The 18,071-nt window shown below is 40.3% G+C and overlaps 1 protein-coding gene across 4 annotated transcripts in view; it reads left to right on the top strand.

Moving 5' to 3' along the window:
- The window catches only part of LOC139759800 (uncharacterized), a 57,606-nt gene that overhangs the window by 30,618 nt on the left and 8,917 nt on the right, over positions 1-18,071 (top strand). For 3 of the 4 annotated variants that reach the window (XM_071682271.1, XM_071682268.1, XM_071682269.1), the window contains 4 exons: positions 5,577-5,754; positions 14,502-14,613; positions 14,783-14,898; positions 17,304-17,468. In XM_071682271.1, the coding sequence (XP_071538372.1) occupies positions 5,577-5,754; positions 14,502-14,613; positions 14,783-14,898; positions 17,304-17,468 (571 nt within the window). The remainder of the gene's footprint in view (positions 1-5,576; positions 5,755-14,501; positions 14,614-14,782; positions 14,899-17,303; positions 17,469-18,071) is intronic. The other variant, XM_071682270.1, reaches the window with a different exon arrangement.

The raw sequence follows: 18,071 nt of genomic DNA, 5'->3' as shown, positions 1-18,071 counted from the left end.
TGGTAAGGTTACATTATGTAATGTATGTATGACTCTTGGTGAGGTGCCTGAGGATTGGAGGAATGCTTGCATAGTGCCATTGTACAAAGGCAAAGGGGATAAAAGGGAGTGCTCAAATTCAGAGGTATAAGTTTGTTGAGTATTCCTGGGAAATTATATGGGAGGGTATTGAATGAGAGGGTGAAGGCATGTACAGAGCATCAGATCGGGGAAAGAGCAGTGTGGTTTCAGAAGTGGTAGAGGATGTGTGGACCAGGTGTTTGCTTTGAAGAATGTATGTGAGAAATACTTTGAAAAGCAAATGGATTTGTATGTAGCATTTATGGATTGCATTGAATGTATGTGAGAAATACTTGGAAAAGCAAATGGATTTGTATGTAGCATTTATGGATCTGGAGAAGGCATATGATAGAGTTGATAGAGATGCTCTGTGGAAGAAATTTAGAATATGTGGTATGGGAGGCAAGTTATTAGAAGCAGTGAAAAGTTTTTATCGAGGATGTAAAGCATGTGTACGTGTAGGAAGAGATGAAAGTGATTGGTTCTCAGTGAATGTTGGTTTGCGGCAGGGGTATGTGATGTCTGCATGGTTGTTTAATTTGTTTGTGGATGGGGTTGTTAGGGAGGTGAATGCAAGAGTTTTGGAAAGAGGGTCAAGTATGCAGTCTGTTGCAGATAAGAGTGCTTGGGAAGTGAGTCAGTTGTTGTTCGCTGATGATACAGCGTTGGTGGCTGATTTGTGTGAGAAACTGCAGAAACTGGTGACTGAGTTTGGTAAAGTGTATGAAAGAAGAAAGCTGAGAGTAAATGTGAATAAGCGCAAGGTTATTAGGTACAGTAGGGTTGAGGGACAAGTCAATTTTGAGGTAAGTTTGAATGGAGAAAAACTGGAGAAAGTGAAGTGTTTTAGATTTCTGGGAGTGGATTTAGCAGCGGATGGAACCATGGAAACAGAAGTGAATCATAGGGTGGGGGAGGGGGCGAAAGTTCTGGGAGCATTGAAGAATGTGTGAAAGTCAAGAACATTATCTCGGAAAGCAAAAATGGGTATGTGTGAAGGAATAGTGGTTCCAACAGAGTTATATGGTTGCGAGGCATGGGCTATAGATAGAGTTGTGTGGAGGAGGGTGGATGTGGTGGAATTGAGATGTTTGAGGACAATATATGGTGTGAGGTGGTTTAAACGAGTAAGTAATGAAAGGGTAAGGGAGATGTGTGGTAATAAAAAGAGTGTGGTTGAGAGAGCAGAAGAGGGTGTTTTGAAATGGTTTAGTCACATGGAGAGAATGAATAAGGAAAGATTGACCAAGAGGATATATGTGTCAGAGGTGGAAGGAATGAGAAGTGGGTGACCCAATTGGAGGTGGAAAGATGGAGTGAAAAAGATTTTGAGTGATCGGGGCCTGAACATGCAGGAGGGTGAAAGGCGTGCAAGGAATAGAGTGAATTGGAACGATGTGGTATACCAGGGTTGACGTGCTGTCAATGGATTGAGCCAGGGCATGTGAAGCGTCTGGGATATATCATGGAAAGTTTGTGGGGTCTGGATGTGGAAAGGGAGCTGTGGTTTCGATGCATTATACATGACAGCTAGAGACAGTGTGAACAAATGTGGCCTTTGTTGTCTTTTCCTAGCACTACCTCGCACACATGCGGGAAAGGGGGTTGTTATTTCATGTGTGGCGGGGTGGCGATGGGAATGAATAAAGGCCGCTAGTATGAATTCTGTACATGTGTGTATATGTATATGTCTCTGTATATATATATATTATATATGTATATGTTGAAATATGTAGGTATGTATATATGTGTGTGTGGACGTCTATGTATGTGCATGTGTATGTGGGTGGGTTATGCCATTCTTTCGTTTGTTTCCTTGCGCTACCTCGCTAATGCGGGAGACAGTGACAAAATATAATGATAAATAGTTTTGGAAAATATATTACAGGATTGGCCAATCCTCATTAAGGATAGAGTAGATACAGTAGGATGCAGTGGTGGGCACTATGGATAGAAAATGACACAGATGCACCTAGAAAAGGTGTACATCCTTCCACTCTGGTCGCTAGCTGATTACTGAGGCCTCCAGTGATTCATCCTTTGATTGAGTTGCTAACTGTGGCCAGCTAACAGAACCTACAGTGAGTGCAAAATTCAGCTTCTGGTTAGAAATCATGCTTGTTGGGTGACATCCATCACCAAAAGGGTTGAAATGCTCTCATCTGTGGCTTTTATCCATGGGTCTAACCATTTCTTTATACCATATCACATATTGTTCTCACTTCCTCAGCCTGTACTCTTTTCTGGTTTCAGCAGTGCTTGGTAATCTGCCACTTCCAGTTACTGTTCCCTGTGGGCCATTCTACCATAGGCATAGAAAATACTAGATAGTCATTAGCTCATTATTCCTTTCCATCAGAGTCACAGAATGAATAGCCTCTGCCAACTCATGGCCAGATCAGTTCCCTCTGCAAGATTATGAAACAGACCTGTTGCTTGAGTGAAATCATGTGGAGTGCTATATTTTGAATTTGAAAGTTACTTTTGAGAAAAAAATGTTTACGTTGTGTTTGTTCTGTGTCCACAGAAAAAGAACCTAGTCTTTTTCCTGGTACATTTTCATTGATGACATCACACTTATGTTTTCTTACTTTGTCATCTCTCCTTTCGCCTTGATTACTATCTGTAGATGTTTGGGCATGGAACTGGCAAGGTTCCTGAAGTATTCTAGGTTCATGTTTTGGTTCCACAGGGTCAGGGTTTTGATCTTTGAATGAAGTGATGCATTGACAAGATGTTGCAGGAAGCAGCCACCAGATTGTGCATTTTAAGCTCCCATTGTGTCTAGATATCTTGCATGTACCCACATTTGCTTGCTTCCAGGCAAGAATATGGGCTCTATCCTCCTTAGAAAGATAAGGCTAGCCATCTTGAAGAACAGTCAGCTAGCAGATATTGACACTCATGTACAAGAGTTTCCAACATACAAGATAAAGACTCTTTACAGTTACATCATCACTACCAGCAAGAGGTAATGAACTAAAATTAGAGGTCACTTATTTGATGTGGATTGTGCGAAATATTTCCTTACTAAAAACATTACATGTATGGAATAAATGTCCAAAAAATATTGTTCAGAGCAGCACTCTTAATATCTTTAAGATTAGGCTTGATTGTCACTTGTTGCTCTATAGTATTGAATGGTTCGTTTTATCAGTCATCATAATGTAGTAGTATGTTATGCTACCTTCTCGGCCACCGATCTCTCCCAGGCCATGCTGTGGTAACATGCCAACATTGATTAACCCATGTTACCTGCTTTGAGACAGTAAGGAAGAATTATCATTATATTCTTCAACATCAGGAGTGATATAGACATAGTATGTCGAGATGCTGGAGCTCATGTTTATCTTTACTATTGTTTTTATAAAAAAAGTGAAGGAATGCATGTTGTTGATGATGGAGTGCATGACATGTACATGTTCATTCTACTTTTAAGACTCTCCTCAAACATTTCCTGAAGGGATATTAATTCTGCAAGGTATTTTTTTTTATCTGTTTTCCGTCTGGCGTGTTGGTGGAGGATGGAGAATGAGAGCATTTGCTTTGCTAATCTTTTCTTGTACTGCTTTTGAGGGGACTTCATTTTTATTATTATTATTTTTGAAGTAGTGTTAAAGGCTAGGCCAGACCACGACTCTTGAACCTTTGGTCTGTGTGGTCCTTGTACCTATGTAACATGTGGAAGAAATACGCCAGCCAGAAGTGAAATTTCCAAACTGAAGTGACAGCTTGTATGGAGTAAAAGAACAGCATTCCCTTAAGATAGCTTCAGACACACTGAGATGCGTTGTTGGTGCTCACATCTTTAGAAACACTAGTCTCAGCAACTATATGTATGATGATTTCATCTTGAGATGCTTTTATGTTTGTACCCACAGTAAACCTTAGCTGTGTATCACCTTTAAAATTATATGGGACAGACTGTGTTTTTTGTGGACACTATAGGTATTATTGTGCATGCCTTGTTAGAATGCTCAGTCTTTGTGCATTCATAAAGAAAATGCTGCAATCTGGCAGTAGGAGAGCATTTTTCCATTTTATTATCTTTGGATGGAGAGACTAATCTGCACTTGACAATGGAAGGACACGCATGTGCCAACCACCTACTTCACCACATATTGATGATGGATTTAAGTATATACGTGACTATTATATTTCATCAGATAAGTTGGTGTTCAGGCTGCTAGCTGAGCAGCCTTGGTGGATGGGTAATGTCGTAATAATTGTTTCATCTGTTTCTGTGGTCCTTGATTGGCTGGCTTATGGAAGACACTTGTATGGGGTGTTGGATACTTTGTCAGGAAAGTTGGGCTTCCTTTATCAAGGTCCAGTTGTTGCGACTGGACAGGCCTCCCTAGTCCAGTATATGATCTCCAAGCCTCATGTGTTATAGCACATGAATTAGTTATTTCCATACAAATGTCATATTATGAATATAGGTGATGGTGAGTTTGCTACTTAGTTTTTATAGTGTGCACCACACTTCACCATTGCATGGAGTGTTATTGTGTGTTTGCTTTGTTTTCTTTTGTGAGATATTTTTTATCTTATTTGTTTTGATGACCATGTTGCATGTTGCTTTTGCATCAATTAATGTGGATATGGGAAAGAGCTTGCTAGATGGCAAAAATGGGACTTTATTAACCAGATGAATTTGGATGATGATGCCTTTGATAAAGAAAGATGATCCATTTACTCATTGTGCCTTTGAATTTGATACCATACACTTGTCAAAGATTGCATAAAACATGCTAGAATCATACTAGCTTTCAACCACCATACACTTTGCAACAGTGCTAACAGCTCATTATAAGTAATGAAACAATGCTTGTACTCAATAAGCTATTTCCTGTATTCAAGAATAATTCAAAATTTGATTTCCAAAATTACACCCAAACACTTATGTTAAAACAGCTTTACTGTCTTGTGTGTGATTTCTTCCATAATAGAACAGAATGATGTGTAAAGTTTTTGTATATGTGATGGTCTTAGCCCATCTTGTTGCACCCTTCTTATATCATATCTCTCTTGCACACCCATATAATCTCACTCTTCCCTTCTATTCAGTATTTCTTAGTACTGTTTCTTTACTTCTTATCATGTTGAAGTAGTCCAGAGCCATTTCACATTTTATTTCATCATATCTCACTGCCACACTTCAGCTTCATATTTTATTGCCTTCACATCCTGACAACATTAGTCTCTCTCTGTTTGTGAGCCTAGCACTGACTCAGAGACATGTTATCTGGAAATCATTGTTGATTTACTCTCAGAGTAATATCTCATACAGGACCAAGTCTAAGGTGCGAATGATATATAGTCAAAAGTTTTTTATGTTATCAAAACTTGCCATTAGATGGCAACCTTACCTCAGGCCTTCAAAAAATCTTTCAAATCACATTTGTTTCTTTACTTTAAGGATGGTAGAATTTTAGATAATCTGACCTCACAGATTTATTCATAAAATGTAAAACTAAGATTTATTGAAAATAAACATGAATTTGGCTTTGCAGCCTCTAATTTTAGAAGAGGAGAATCACCTCGTACAAGCATACGCAGCCTCGATGGGCATGGACCCCCTAGTCTGAGAAGTCTACCTCTCCCAGAAAATGCTTTCAATCCTGAAGACAACCAGAGGCGAAGCTTCCGTAGGAGAGATTCTTCTAGGAGTAGTGGCAGACAAAAGAAATCGTGAGTTACCACTTCACAGTTTTGTTTAGAATTATTCTTTTGCAGTATACCTTCCTAACTATTCTAGGATCTGCTGCTTTCGCACTCATACTTAAAAATGTTTAAGTTATCTGTATCTATCTATCTATCTATCCAACTGTCTATATCTCTGATGCCCATTCCCTTTGGGAACTCCCTAAAGGAGGTGGTCATGGCAAAAGAGTCTCCATAATCGGTGAGACTCTAGTGAGACAATGGGCAACTGTCGCACGGTGTTTCCAGAGGCTCCTGCCAATTGTTCCTACTGACTGCTTCTACCTAATGTGTATACTACATGTTCCTGCCTAATATTCCAACCCATTACTTCTACTTAATGCTCCTGCTTAATGTTCCTAACTACGACTTCTATCTGTTGCTCCCAACATTTTGCCAAAAGGCAGGGCTAGTGCACAACACTGGAAAATCAAGAGTTACGAAGAATGAGTTGTGTAAATTAAGTGTTGTCAAGTGTTTTGTGTGGCAAGGAGAGACTGTATGTTTGAGGAAAAAATGCCAACAGCCCATATGTGGGTGAGGCAGAAAGAAAAGACAGCTGACTGGGTCAAAGGAGTGCATCTTAACAACCACTGAAGTGCTAGCCCTTTACACAGGTGTTACTAACCCTCCCGATACCTAGGCAGGTAGTACTGGTGATGTACCTTTGTGATCAGTAGCTGCCTACCAAATACATTACCTTCCATACTGAAACCTAACAGTCCTTTTGATTATTTCATTAACATGATTGGAAACTAAGTTACGAGAGTTAGGTCTCTTTCACAGTATGTGTTGTTGTTGGAGTGTTACATCCAAAGCATAAAACTTTGCATTTGTCAATTATAAATTCCATTGTCCATGTTTCTGACCATCTAATTATGTTTTGTTCATCCTCTGGTAGCACTGATGCTTTATTGGTTATAAAATTTTGCATCATCAGCAAGTATCTTGCAGTCTGATTTTATCACATTTTGGAGGTAATTTATAGATATTAGGAACAAGATTGGTTTCAAGAACAGTACCATCAGGTACACCACTCGAAACAGTTTTCCATGATGATTTTGTGCCATCAACTGAGACACTTCATTTCCTTCTGGTGAGAAGAGTTTCTATACATCTATATTACCACTAATTCTAGTCTTCTGATGTTCAAGCCCAGCATCAAAACCTCTCTTACAACATCTTTTCATCTCCTTGGTCTTCCCATTCCTCTTACTCCCTTCACTTTTGCCAGTAGATCCTCGTCAGTCTTTTTTTACTCATTGTCACTATATATCCAAACCATTTCAATACTTATTGATCACCTATCTCAATCAAATTGGACTTACTACCACACCAGCTCATACAGTCTTTCCTTTTACCAACAACCCTCCTCACACAACTTGTCCTCGGCATTTCATTTCTTGCACATCCCCTTCTTCTGTCCTTGCTCAGTAAGGGCTCAAGACTCTCATCTTCAGGGTAACTGTATCTTCAAATTTTGACATTGGAGGCTCCAGTCACAGACAAAAGTCCATATCAAGGCTGGGCCTTAATATAAAATTAGGAGAAAGAAAAGACTAGGAATAGTACTTATGAATTTTTTAAGGGAGAGAAAGATTTTTTATTTTTATTATACTTTGTCGCTGTCTCCCGCATTAGTGAGGTAGCGCAAGGAAACAGACGAATGAGTGGCCCAACCCACCCACACACACATGCATATACATACACGTCCACACACACACACACACATACATACCTATACATTTCAACGTATACATATATATACATATATACACATGTACATAATTCATACTTGCTGCCTTTATTCATTCCCATTGCCACCCCACCACACTTGGAATGACAACCCCTTCGCCTGAGGTAGCCCGCGGAAAAGACAACAAAGGCCACATTCATTCACACTCAGTCTCTAGCTGTCATGTATAATGCACCGAAAGAACAGCTCCCTTTCTACATCCAGGCCTCACAAAACTTTCCATGGTTTACCCCAGATGCTTCACATGCCCTGGTTCAATCCATTGACAGCACATCTACCCCAGTATACCACATCATTCCAATTCACTCTATTCCTTGCACACCTTTCACCCTCCTGCATGTTCAGGACCCAATCGCTCATAATCTTTTTCACTCCATCTTTCCACCTCCAATTTGTTTTGCCACTTCGACTTGTTCTCTCCACCTCTGACACAGATATCCTCTTTGTCAATCTTTCCTCACTCATTCTCTCCATGTGACCAAACCATTTCAAAACACCCTATTCTGCTCTCTCAACCACACTCTTTTTATTACCACAGATCTCTCTTACCCTTTCATTACTTACTCGATCAAACCACTTCACACCACATATTGTCCTCAAACATCTCATTTCCAACACATCCACCCTCCTGCGCACAACTCTATCCATAGCCCACGCCTCGCAACCATATAACATTGTTGGAACCACAACATTGTTGGAACCAGTATTCCTTCAAACATACCCATTTTTGCTTTCCGAGATAATGTTCCTGCCTTCCACACATTTTTCAACGCTCCCAGAACTTTCACCCCCTCCCCCACCCTGTGACTCACTTCCACTTCCTTGGTTCCATCCGCTGCCAAATCCACTCCCAGATATCTAAAACATTTCGCTTCCTCCAGTTTTTCTCCATTCAAACTTACTTCCCAGTTGACTTGTCCCTCAACCTTACTGTACCTAATAACCATGCTCTTATTCACATTTACTCTCAGCTTTCTTCTTTCACACACTTTACCAAAATCAGTCACTAGCTTCTGTAGTTTCTCACCCGAATCAGCCACCAGTGCTGTATCATCAGCGAACAACGACTGACTCACTTCCCAAGGTCTCTCATCCACAACAGACTGCATACTTACCCCTCTTTCCAAAACTCTTGCATTCACCTCCCTAACAACCCATCCATAAACAAATTAAACAACCATGGAGACATCACGCACCCCTGCCACAAACCAACGTCCTTGAGAACCAAAGTACTTTCTTCCTACTCGTACACATGCTTTACTTCCTCGATAAAAACTTTTCACTGCTTCTAACAACTTGCCTCGCACACCACATACTCTTAATACCTTTCACAGAGCATCTATATGAAGTCTATCATATGCCTTCTCCAGATCCATAAATGCTACATACAAATCTATTTGCTTTTCTAAGTATTTCTCACATACATTCTTCAAAGCAAACACCTGATCCACATATCCTCTACCACTTCTGAAACCACACTGCTCTTCCCCAATCTGATGCTCTGTACATGCCTTCACCCTCTCAATCAGTGCCCTCCCATTTAATTTCACAGGAATACTCAACAAACTTATACCTTTGTAATTTGAGCATTCACCTTTATCCCCTTTGCCTTTGTACAATGGCACTATGCAAGCATTCTGCCAATCCTGAGGCACCTCACCATAAATCATTTATCTTTATTTTATCACATTTTGTCGCTGTCTCCCGTGCTAGCGAAGTAGCGCAAGGAAGCAGACGAAAGAATGGCCCAACCCACCCACATACACGTCCACACACGCACACATACATACCTATACATCTCAATGCATACACACATACACACACACATATACACATGTACATAATTCATACTGTCTGCCCACACTCATTCCCGTCGCCACCCCGCCACACATAAAATGAAAACCCCCTTTCCCTGCATGTGTGCGAGGTAGTGCTAGGAAGAGACAACAAAGGCCACATTCATTCACTTTCAGTCTCTAGCTGTCATGTATAATGCACCGAAATCACAGCTCCCTTTCCACATCCAGGCCCCACAAAACTTTCCATGGTTTACCTCAGATGCTTCACATGCCCTTGTTCAACAATCCATTGACAGCATGTCAACCCTGGTATACCATATCGTTCCAATTCACTCTATTCCTTGCACGCCTTTCACCCTCCTGCATGTTCAGGCCCCGATCACTCAAAATCTTTTTCACTCCATCTTTCCACCCACTTTTCGTTCCCTCCACCTTTGTCACACATATCCTCTTGGTCAATCTTTCCTCACTTATTATCTCCATGTGACCATACCATTTCAAAACACCCTCTTCAGCTTTCTCAACCACACTCTTTTTATTACCACACATCTCTCTGACCCTTTCATTACTTACTCAGTCAAACCACCTCACACCACATATTGTCCTCAAACATCTTATTTCCAGCACATCCACCTTCCTCCGCACAGCTCAATCTATAGCCCACACCTCGCAACCATATAACATTGTTGGAACCACTTTTCCCTCAAACATACCCATTTTTGCTTTCCAAGATAACGTTCTCAGCTTCCACACATTTTTCAACGCTCCCAGAACTTTCGCCCCCTCCCCCACCCAATGATTCACTTCCGCTTCCATAGTTCCATCCGCTGCCAAATCCACTCCCAGATATTTAATACACTTCACTTCCTCCAGTTTTTCTCCATTCAAACTTACTTCCCAATTGACTTGTCCCTCAACCTTACTGTACCTAATAACCTTGCTCTTCTTCACATTTACTCACAGCTTTCTTGTTTCACACACTTTACCAAACTCAGTCACCAGCTTCTGCAGTTTCTCACCCGAATCAGCCACCAGCTGTATCATCAGCAAACAACAACTGACTCACATCCCAAGCTCTCTCATCCACAACAGACTGCATACTTGCCCCTCTTTCCAAAACTCTTGCATTCACCTCCCTAACAACCCCATCCATAAACAAATTAAACAACCATGGAGACATCACACATCCCTGCTGCAAACTAACATTCACTGAGAACCAATCACTTTCTTCTCTTCCTACACGTTACATGCCTTACATCCTTGATAAAAACTCTTCACTGCTTCTAACAACTTACCTCCTACACCATATAATCTTAATAGCTTCCACAGAGCATCTCTATCAACTCTATCATATGCCTTCTCCAGATCCATAAATGCTACATACAGATCCACTTGCTTTTCTAAGTATTTCTCACATACATTCTTCAAAGCAAACACCTGATCCACACATCCTGTACCACTTCTGAAACCACACTGCTCTTCCCCAATCTGATGCTCTGTACATGCCTTCACCCTCTCAATCAATACCCTCCCATATAATTTCCCAGGAATACTCAACAAACTTATACCTCTCTAATTTGAGCACTCGCTTCTTATCCCCTTTGCCTTTGTACAATGGCACTATGCAAGCCCTCCGCTAGTCCTCAGGCACCTCACCATGAGTCATACATACATCAAATAACCTTACCAACCAGTCAACAATACAGTCACCCCTTTTTTAATAAATTCCATTGCAATACCATTGAAACCCATTGCCTTGCCGGCTTTCATCTTCCGCAAAGTTTATACTACCTCTTCTCTGTTTATCAAATCATTCTCCCTAACCCTCTCACTTTGCACACCACCACAACAAAAACACCCTATATCTGCCACTCTTTCATGAAACACATTCAACAAACCTTCAAAATACTCACTCCATCTCCTTCTCACATCACCACTACTTGTTATCACCTCCCCATTACCCCCCTTCACTGAAGTTCCCATTTGTTCCCTTTTCTCAGGCACTTTATTTACCTCCTTCCAAAACATCTTTTTATTCTCCCTCAAATTTATGATACTCTCTCACCCCAACACTCATTTGCCCTCTTTTTCACCTCTTGCACCTTTCTCTTGACCTCCTGCCTCTTTCTTTTATACATCTCCCAGTCATTTGCATTATTTCCCTGGCAAAAATCATCCAAATGCCTCTCTCCTCTCTTTCACTAATAATCTTACTTTATCATCCCACCACTCACTACCCTTTCTAATCTGCTCACCTCCCATGCTTTTCATGCCACAAGCATCTTTTGCACAAGCCATCACTGCTTCCCTAAATACATCCCATTCCTCCCCCACTCCCCTTATGTCCTCTGCTCTCACCTTTTTCCATTCTGCACTCAGTCTCTCCTGTTACTTCCTCACACAAGTCACCTTCCCACGCTCACTTACTCTCACCACTCTCTTCACCCCAACATTCTCTCTTCTTTTCTGAAAACCTCTACAAATCTACACCTTAGCCTCCACAAGATAATGATCAGACATCCCTCCAGTTGCACCTCTCAGCACATTAACATCCAAGAGAAAGATATGTTTTAAAAAGTACAAGGTCATATTTATTGGGAAATACACAAGAGGATAGAGTGTTCAAAAGCTTTGAGTTGTAAGGAAAGAACTTTTGTCAAAACAGCCCAACCTTAAGTTACCATCTGCCACACAGTAATCATGTGACACAGCAGCTTACCAAGTATTGCATGGTCTAGCTAGTGATGGGGGCACACAAGCAGCCGGCTCTCAGGAGTAAAAACCAAAGCAATACCTATAGGAAGAGGGAAGTGAACCAACATTGTTGCATAGAGCAAGTGGGTCAAGTTTTAAAGTTAGCATGAGTGGTTGATAAGCATGACTGCTTTCAACTCAACTGTAAGCGAGGATGCAGTGCTAGAACCACCCTAGATGTGAGAACAATACTCCATACAAGAATGGATCAATCCTTTGTATAAATGGAGGAACTGTTCGGAAGGAAAGAGATTTCAGCACCTAAACAAGATTTCCAGTTTCTTAGATGCAGATTAAGCTATTTCCATCATGTAGGGTTCCCAGGATAGTGTGGATGTTACCATAATATCAGATATGTTCATTGAGTCAAGAGGTGAAATTACAGATCATTCAAAGGAGAGAGGAAAGTTGTGAGGAATTTTTGATAGAGAGATGGGCAGGAATTGGGTCTTGGAGACATTCAACATAACCAGATTTTGTTTATCCCAATGAGATATCCTTTCCAAGTCTGTTTTCATTGAATATGTTGTGTCCAAATGAGATGCATGTCGAGTGAGAGAAGGAGTAGATTTTAAGAATGTGGAGGAATGCAGAGTTGAGATGTCCACTTACAAGTGCATTAGGTCATTTGTGGGAGAAAGAAAATCGTTGATAAAAAATAGGAAAAGTGCAGGTGACAGGACAGAACCTTAAGGGACAATGCTGTTGATGGAATAGATTGGCCTGAGAAGAAGCTAGATATGAGGAAAAGAAGCCAAAAGATAGGGCTTAGAGATGAGACCTCAATGCCACACCGTGTCGAATGCTTTGGATATATCAAGGACACCTACAAAGGAATCCCTGATATCTATCTAGGATGATGACCAAACATAAGTTAGATAGGGAAGAATATCACTAGTAGTTCTTATCTGTGGAACACATACTGGTGATCAGAGAGAAGACTGTAAGTTTCAAGAAGTCTGAGGATATGGGAATTGAGGGGGATTCAAGCACTTTGGAAGTAGTAGATGTTAAAGCAAAACAGGATGATATTTAGGGGGATTAGAATGGTCACCCTTTTTGGGAATATAATATACCAACCCATGCTTCCAAGAAGGAAAAGTTCTGTCTTTTAAACAGAAATGGAACATGAGCAAGCACAAATGCAAATTCAGAGGCACTCTAGTGTCAGTACACAGGGATGGATGCCACCAGGCCCATAAGCCTTGCTTGTGTCCAAAAGTGAGAGTTTTGGGCGGTTTGAAAAGATAACAGGAAGGGCTTTATAGGCTTGGCAAGAAGAGCATCAGGGAGTGAAGAAATATTGGAGTAATCCAATGTAGCATTAGCAGAGAAAAAAAGAACCAAAGAGAGTTGCTTTGCTATTGGAGAGACAAGTTATAGTACTGTCAGAAAGGAAAAGTTATGTCCTTAGCTAAAGACCAGAAAGACCTATCAGTGGATGAAGAGGAGAGGTTATTGTACTTTTTTGAATAAAGGAATGCTTTGCCCCAAGGATAGCATACTTCCAGTGATTACAGGCAGTGATAAAATCTGAATGGGAGGAAGGAGTGTTTTTTCAAACCTGATATGCCATATCCCTATCCTGAATGGCATCTGATTAGAATAAAAGCAGTTTTCTTGGAGAAAGAGGAGATGTAATCATGTTTGTTGATGAGGAAATATCTGAAATAGATCAGGACAAGTTTTTGAAGAGAACTGTACATCTCAGGATACTTAAAAGAAGGAAGCTGTTAAGAACAGAATTATGTAAACAAGAATGATTGTTTCATGAAGTTTTCTTCTTTATGAATATTTCTTCCTTTCTGTATATTATCAAAATATTACCAATGCCCATTTTTTCCAGCAACTCCCATCAGGAGGGTGGCCAGAGTAAAAGTCTCCCATGTATTCCAGTCCTAACATACCACCCTTACTTGTACCATTCCATGTATTCTTCCACCATTTCTCTCACTCCAGTACTCTTCCACACTATTTCCCCATGTCATTGGTGGTCTTCCTCTTTCACCAACCCCTTTAATCATACTGTCGTACACTCTCTTGTAAACTCCCCATCTTGCATCCTTTCCATGTTCCCAAACCACCTCATAGTATTACGTTTCACCAGCGCCACCCCTCCATGGCCTGTAAATCATTTTTGTAGTCATCATTACAGAAATGTACAGTATGGATCCATCTTAGCATTAGGAGAGCTGTGAACCAACTCATTATGTTTGCAGCTGTCTTCTCTCTTGTTTATCATTTGTTTTAGAACACTAAATGCTGAAATCAGTTTTGGATTGAGAAATTTATTTATGCATTCTGACAGGGATAAAACCATCTAGCGTATAATCTATAAGCCTTCTTTATGAGAAAGAAAATGTCTTTCCACTGAAGATAGATTTTCTCTTTGAATGACCTTTCATCTTAATGTTCTTTGATTACAGTACTGTGAGTTCTGGATCTGCATCTCCCATGAAGCTCCACTCCCTTCTTGATGAACAAATACAAAGCTCCAAGAACCAGATTAGTTTGTTGGATGAAGTCAAAAAGCTTCAGGTATATGTATACAAATTTAGTAGCTTAGTCAATGTATGTTTGAGGTTGTATTATTGTCTTCATGGCAATTTGTTACAAATGCCATGCTTTGGAAGTTTATAGGATTCAACACTTAACACTTATTGATGAGCTTCATTTGTTATATACTGTTATCTTGTATTATTTTCAGACCGAGTTGGAAAAGATTAAAAAGAACCTTGTGGAGGCTGGAGACAAATATGAATTTATTTTACGCAAGTATGAGCACTATAAAGTCAAGAGCAAAAACAAAGTGTATTCATTAAAGTAAGTTTATTGAATTTATTTTTTTCTGACTTGCAGTGTTGCATAATTTTGATAGTTTGTTATGTGTTACACATATGTTGATGTTAATAACCCATTTAGTTATCTTTGTATAACCATTAAATCTTGCCATGCATGTACAGAATTCAGAATGACGCTATTAACATGTTTTGAGTATTTTATTTCATTTCATATTTCTACATAATTATCCCTGGGGATAGGGTTGAATGAATACTTCCCATGCGTTCCCTGCATGTCGTAGAAGGCAACTAAAAGGGGAAGGAGTGAGTGGCTGGAAATCCTCCCCTCCCATTTTTTAAGCTTCCAAAAAAAGGAGCAGAGTTGGGGGCCAAGTGAGGATATTCCTTGTAAGGTTCAGTCCTCTGTTCCTGATGCTACCTTGCTAATTTAGAAAAGACGAATTTGTGTGAAAGAAAAAATTCTACATTATGTGTGAATGTGTGACTGTGTATTGCATTAGTTTAACCATCACGTGTTGGTAGGTGTACAAAGGCTGAATGGAGGATTCCTGGGAGTTCCTCGTATTAACTGTAGCATTATACCACAGCTATATAAATTTTGTGGTTCACTTCTAGATGAGGTTTGGAGAAAGAACTGCTCTCTGGAATACTTCATTGTAAAGGATTACAATTTTGTGAATGTGGTGTAATAGCAAGTTTTGAAAAAGTTGGTTAACCAGCTTTTTTCATTTTTGTGATGGGTCTGGGGATATACAAGGGATGGTGATGTCTGTTGCCACTAGTACTGTGCAGAAAGTTGGCTCTGTTTGGATGAAGCTTCCATGGATGTTTTTATGTCAGCTTTAGCTTTCCCACTTCCATCCATATTGATCATTTTCCATACATTCTATAATTCCTATCCAGTCAGGCTTATATTACCTCTATGAATATAGAGTAGAAGAGTACTAATGGGAAAGAAATGGGGTAAAAATGTATGGAATGGTGTATGCAAGGTAATCTTGTAAGTACAGGGATAAGTGGAGGCTCTTTTGCCGTAGCCACCCACTTGATGGAATTGCTGGAGGGAACAGATGTCAGAGATATAGATTTATTTATTTATTTATTTATTTATTTATTTATTTATTGTACTTTGTCAGTCTCCCGCGTTAGTGAGGTAGTGCAAGGAAATAGACAAAAGAATGGCCCAACCCAACCACATACACCTGTATATACATACATGTCCACACATTCACATATACATACCTATACATTTCAATGTATACATATATATACATACGTATAGATACATCGTATATATATATGTATATATACGATACACATATATACACATGTACATAATTCATACTTACTGCCCTTATTCATTCCCGTCGCCACCCCCGCCACACATAAAATGACAACCTCCTCCCCTGCATGCGCGCGAGGTAGCGCTAGGAAAAGACAACAAAGGCCACATTTGTTCACACTCAGTCTCTAGCTGTCATGTATAATGCACCGAAACCATAGCTCCCTGTCCACATCCAGGTCCCACAAAACTTTCCATAGTTTACCCCAGACGCTTCACATACCCTGGTTCAATCCATTGACAGCAAGTCGACCCATGTATACCACATAGTTCCAATTCACTTTATTCCTTGCATGCCTTTCACCCTCCTGCATGTTCAGGCCCCGATTGCTCAAAATCTTTTTCACTCCATCTTTCCACCTCCAGTTTCGTCTCCCACTTCTCCTCGTTCCCTCTACTTCTGACACCAGGTATTCCTAATCACCAGTCCTTTTTCAGCACACAAATCTACAAGCTCTTCACCATTTCCATTTACAACACTGAACACCCCATGTACACCAATTATTCCCTCAACTGCCACATTACTCACCTTTGCATTCAAATCACCCATCACTATAACCTGGTCTTGTGCATCAAAACTACTAACACACTCACTCAGAAGCTCCCAAAATACTTGCTTCTCATGATCTTTCTTCTCATGCCCAGGTGCATAGGCACCAATAATCACCCATCTCTCTCCATCCACTTTCAGTTTTACCCATATCAATCTGGAGTTTATTTTCTTACCCTCTATCACATACTCCCACCACTCCTGTTTCAGGAGTAGTGCTACTCCTTCCCTTGCTCTTGTCCTCTCACCAACCCCTGACTTTACTCCCAAAACATTTCCAAACCACTCTTCCCTTTACCCTTGAGCTTCGTTTCACTCCTAGCCAAAACATCCAGGTTCCTTTCCTCAAACATACTACCTATCTTTCTTTTTTTTTATCTTGGTTACATCCACACACAAGTAGACACCCCAATTTGAGCCTTCGAGGAGGGTGAGCACTCCCCACGTGACTCCTTCTTCTGTTTCCCCTTTTAGAAAGTTAAAATAGATATAGGTAGATATATCATTTATCTTATGTTTTTCCCCATTTCATAAGGTCAAGTTATCAGTCAGAGTTTGACACCTTAAAGCGAAGGATCAGTCAACTAGAAGGAGAGGTGGCTTTGCAAGGGGACCAGCTTCGGGCTGAGGAGTCTTTAAGGAAGCAGCTGGAAGATGATTTATCTAAAGTTAGAATAGAGCGCCAAGAACTGGCCATGAGGTATGTTAAAATCAGTACTTTATAGCATTGATGTTACTTACAATGAACAGTTTTCTTCCCCAAATAATATAGTAACATCCTTTCTGAGAAGGGATTTTACTATTTTATTTACTGACCTCTTAACTCATTCTTAAATTCTAACCCTCCAGACATGTACCCAATTGAAACTACACTCCCTAGACAGATATGAATTACACTCACCTGCTTAAGCTCTGGACACCATCATCACTTCAACACTATAAACACCGTTTCAGCATATCCCAAGACCCTTCATGCCCATGATGCAACTACCATAAAGAAGACACCAAGCACATACTTCTCAGTTGCCCTGCACTCTATGCAAATAGGCACACACATCACAATGCTCTATGACCTGTAGTCTTGACAGGTGGATGTGGCCAGCTTCCTGAGTGCTGCAGGAGCCTCATGAGGATATATGGGACTCCTGGATCAGGGAGTTACAGTAAGATCTTTTATATTATATATTTTTTTATTTATTAAACATAATCGCTGTTTCCTGCATCCACGAGGTAGTGCCAGAAAACAGACAAAGAATGGCCCATCCACACATACATATACATAAACGCAGATATAGGGTGTTTT

This window comes from Panulirus ornatus, chromosome 34 (assembly GCF_036320965.1).
Source record: "Panulirus ornatus isolate Po-2019 chromosome 34, ASM3632096v1, whole genome shotgun sequence".
Taxonomy (NCBI): Eukaryota; Metazoa; Arthropoda; class Malacostraca; order Decapoda; family Palinuridae; genus Panulirus; species Panulirus ornatus.
Note: the sequence above shows the minus strand (reverse complement) of the source record. Positions and strands in the feature narration are given on the sequence as shown.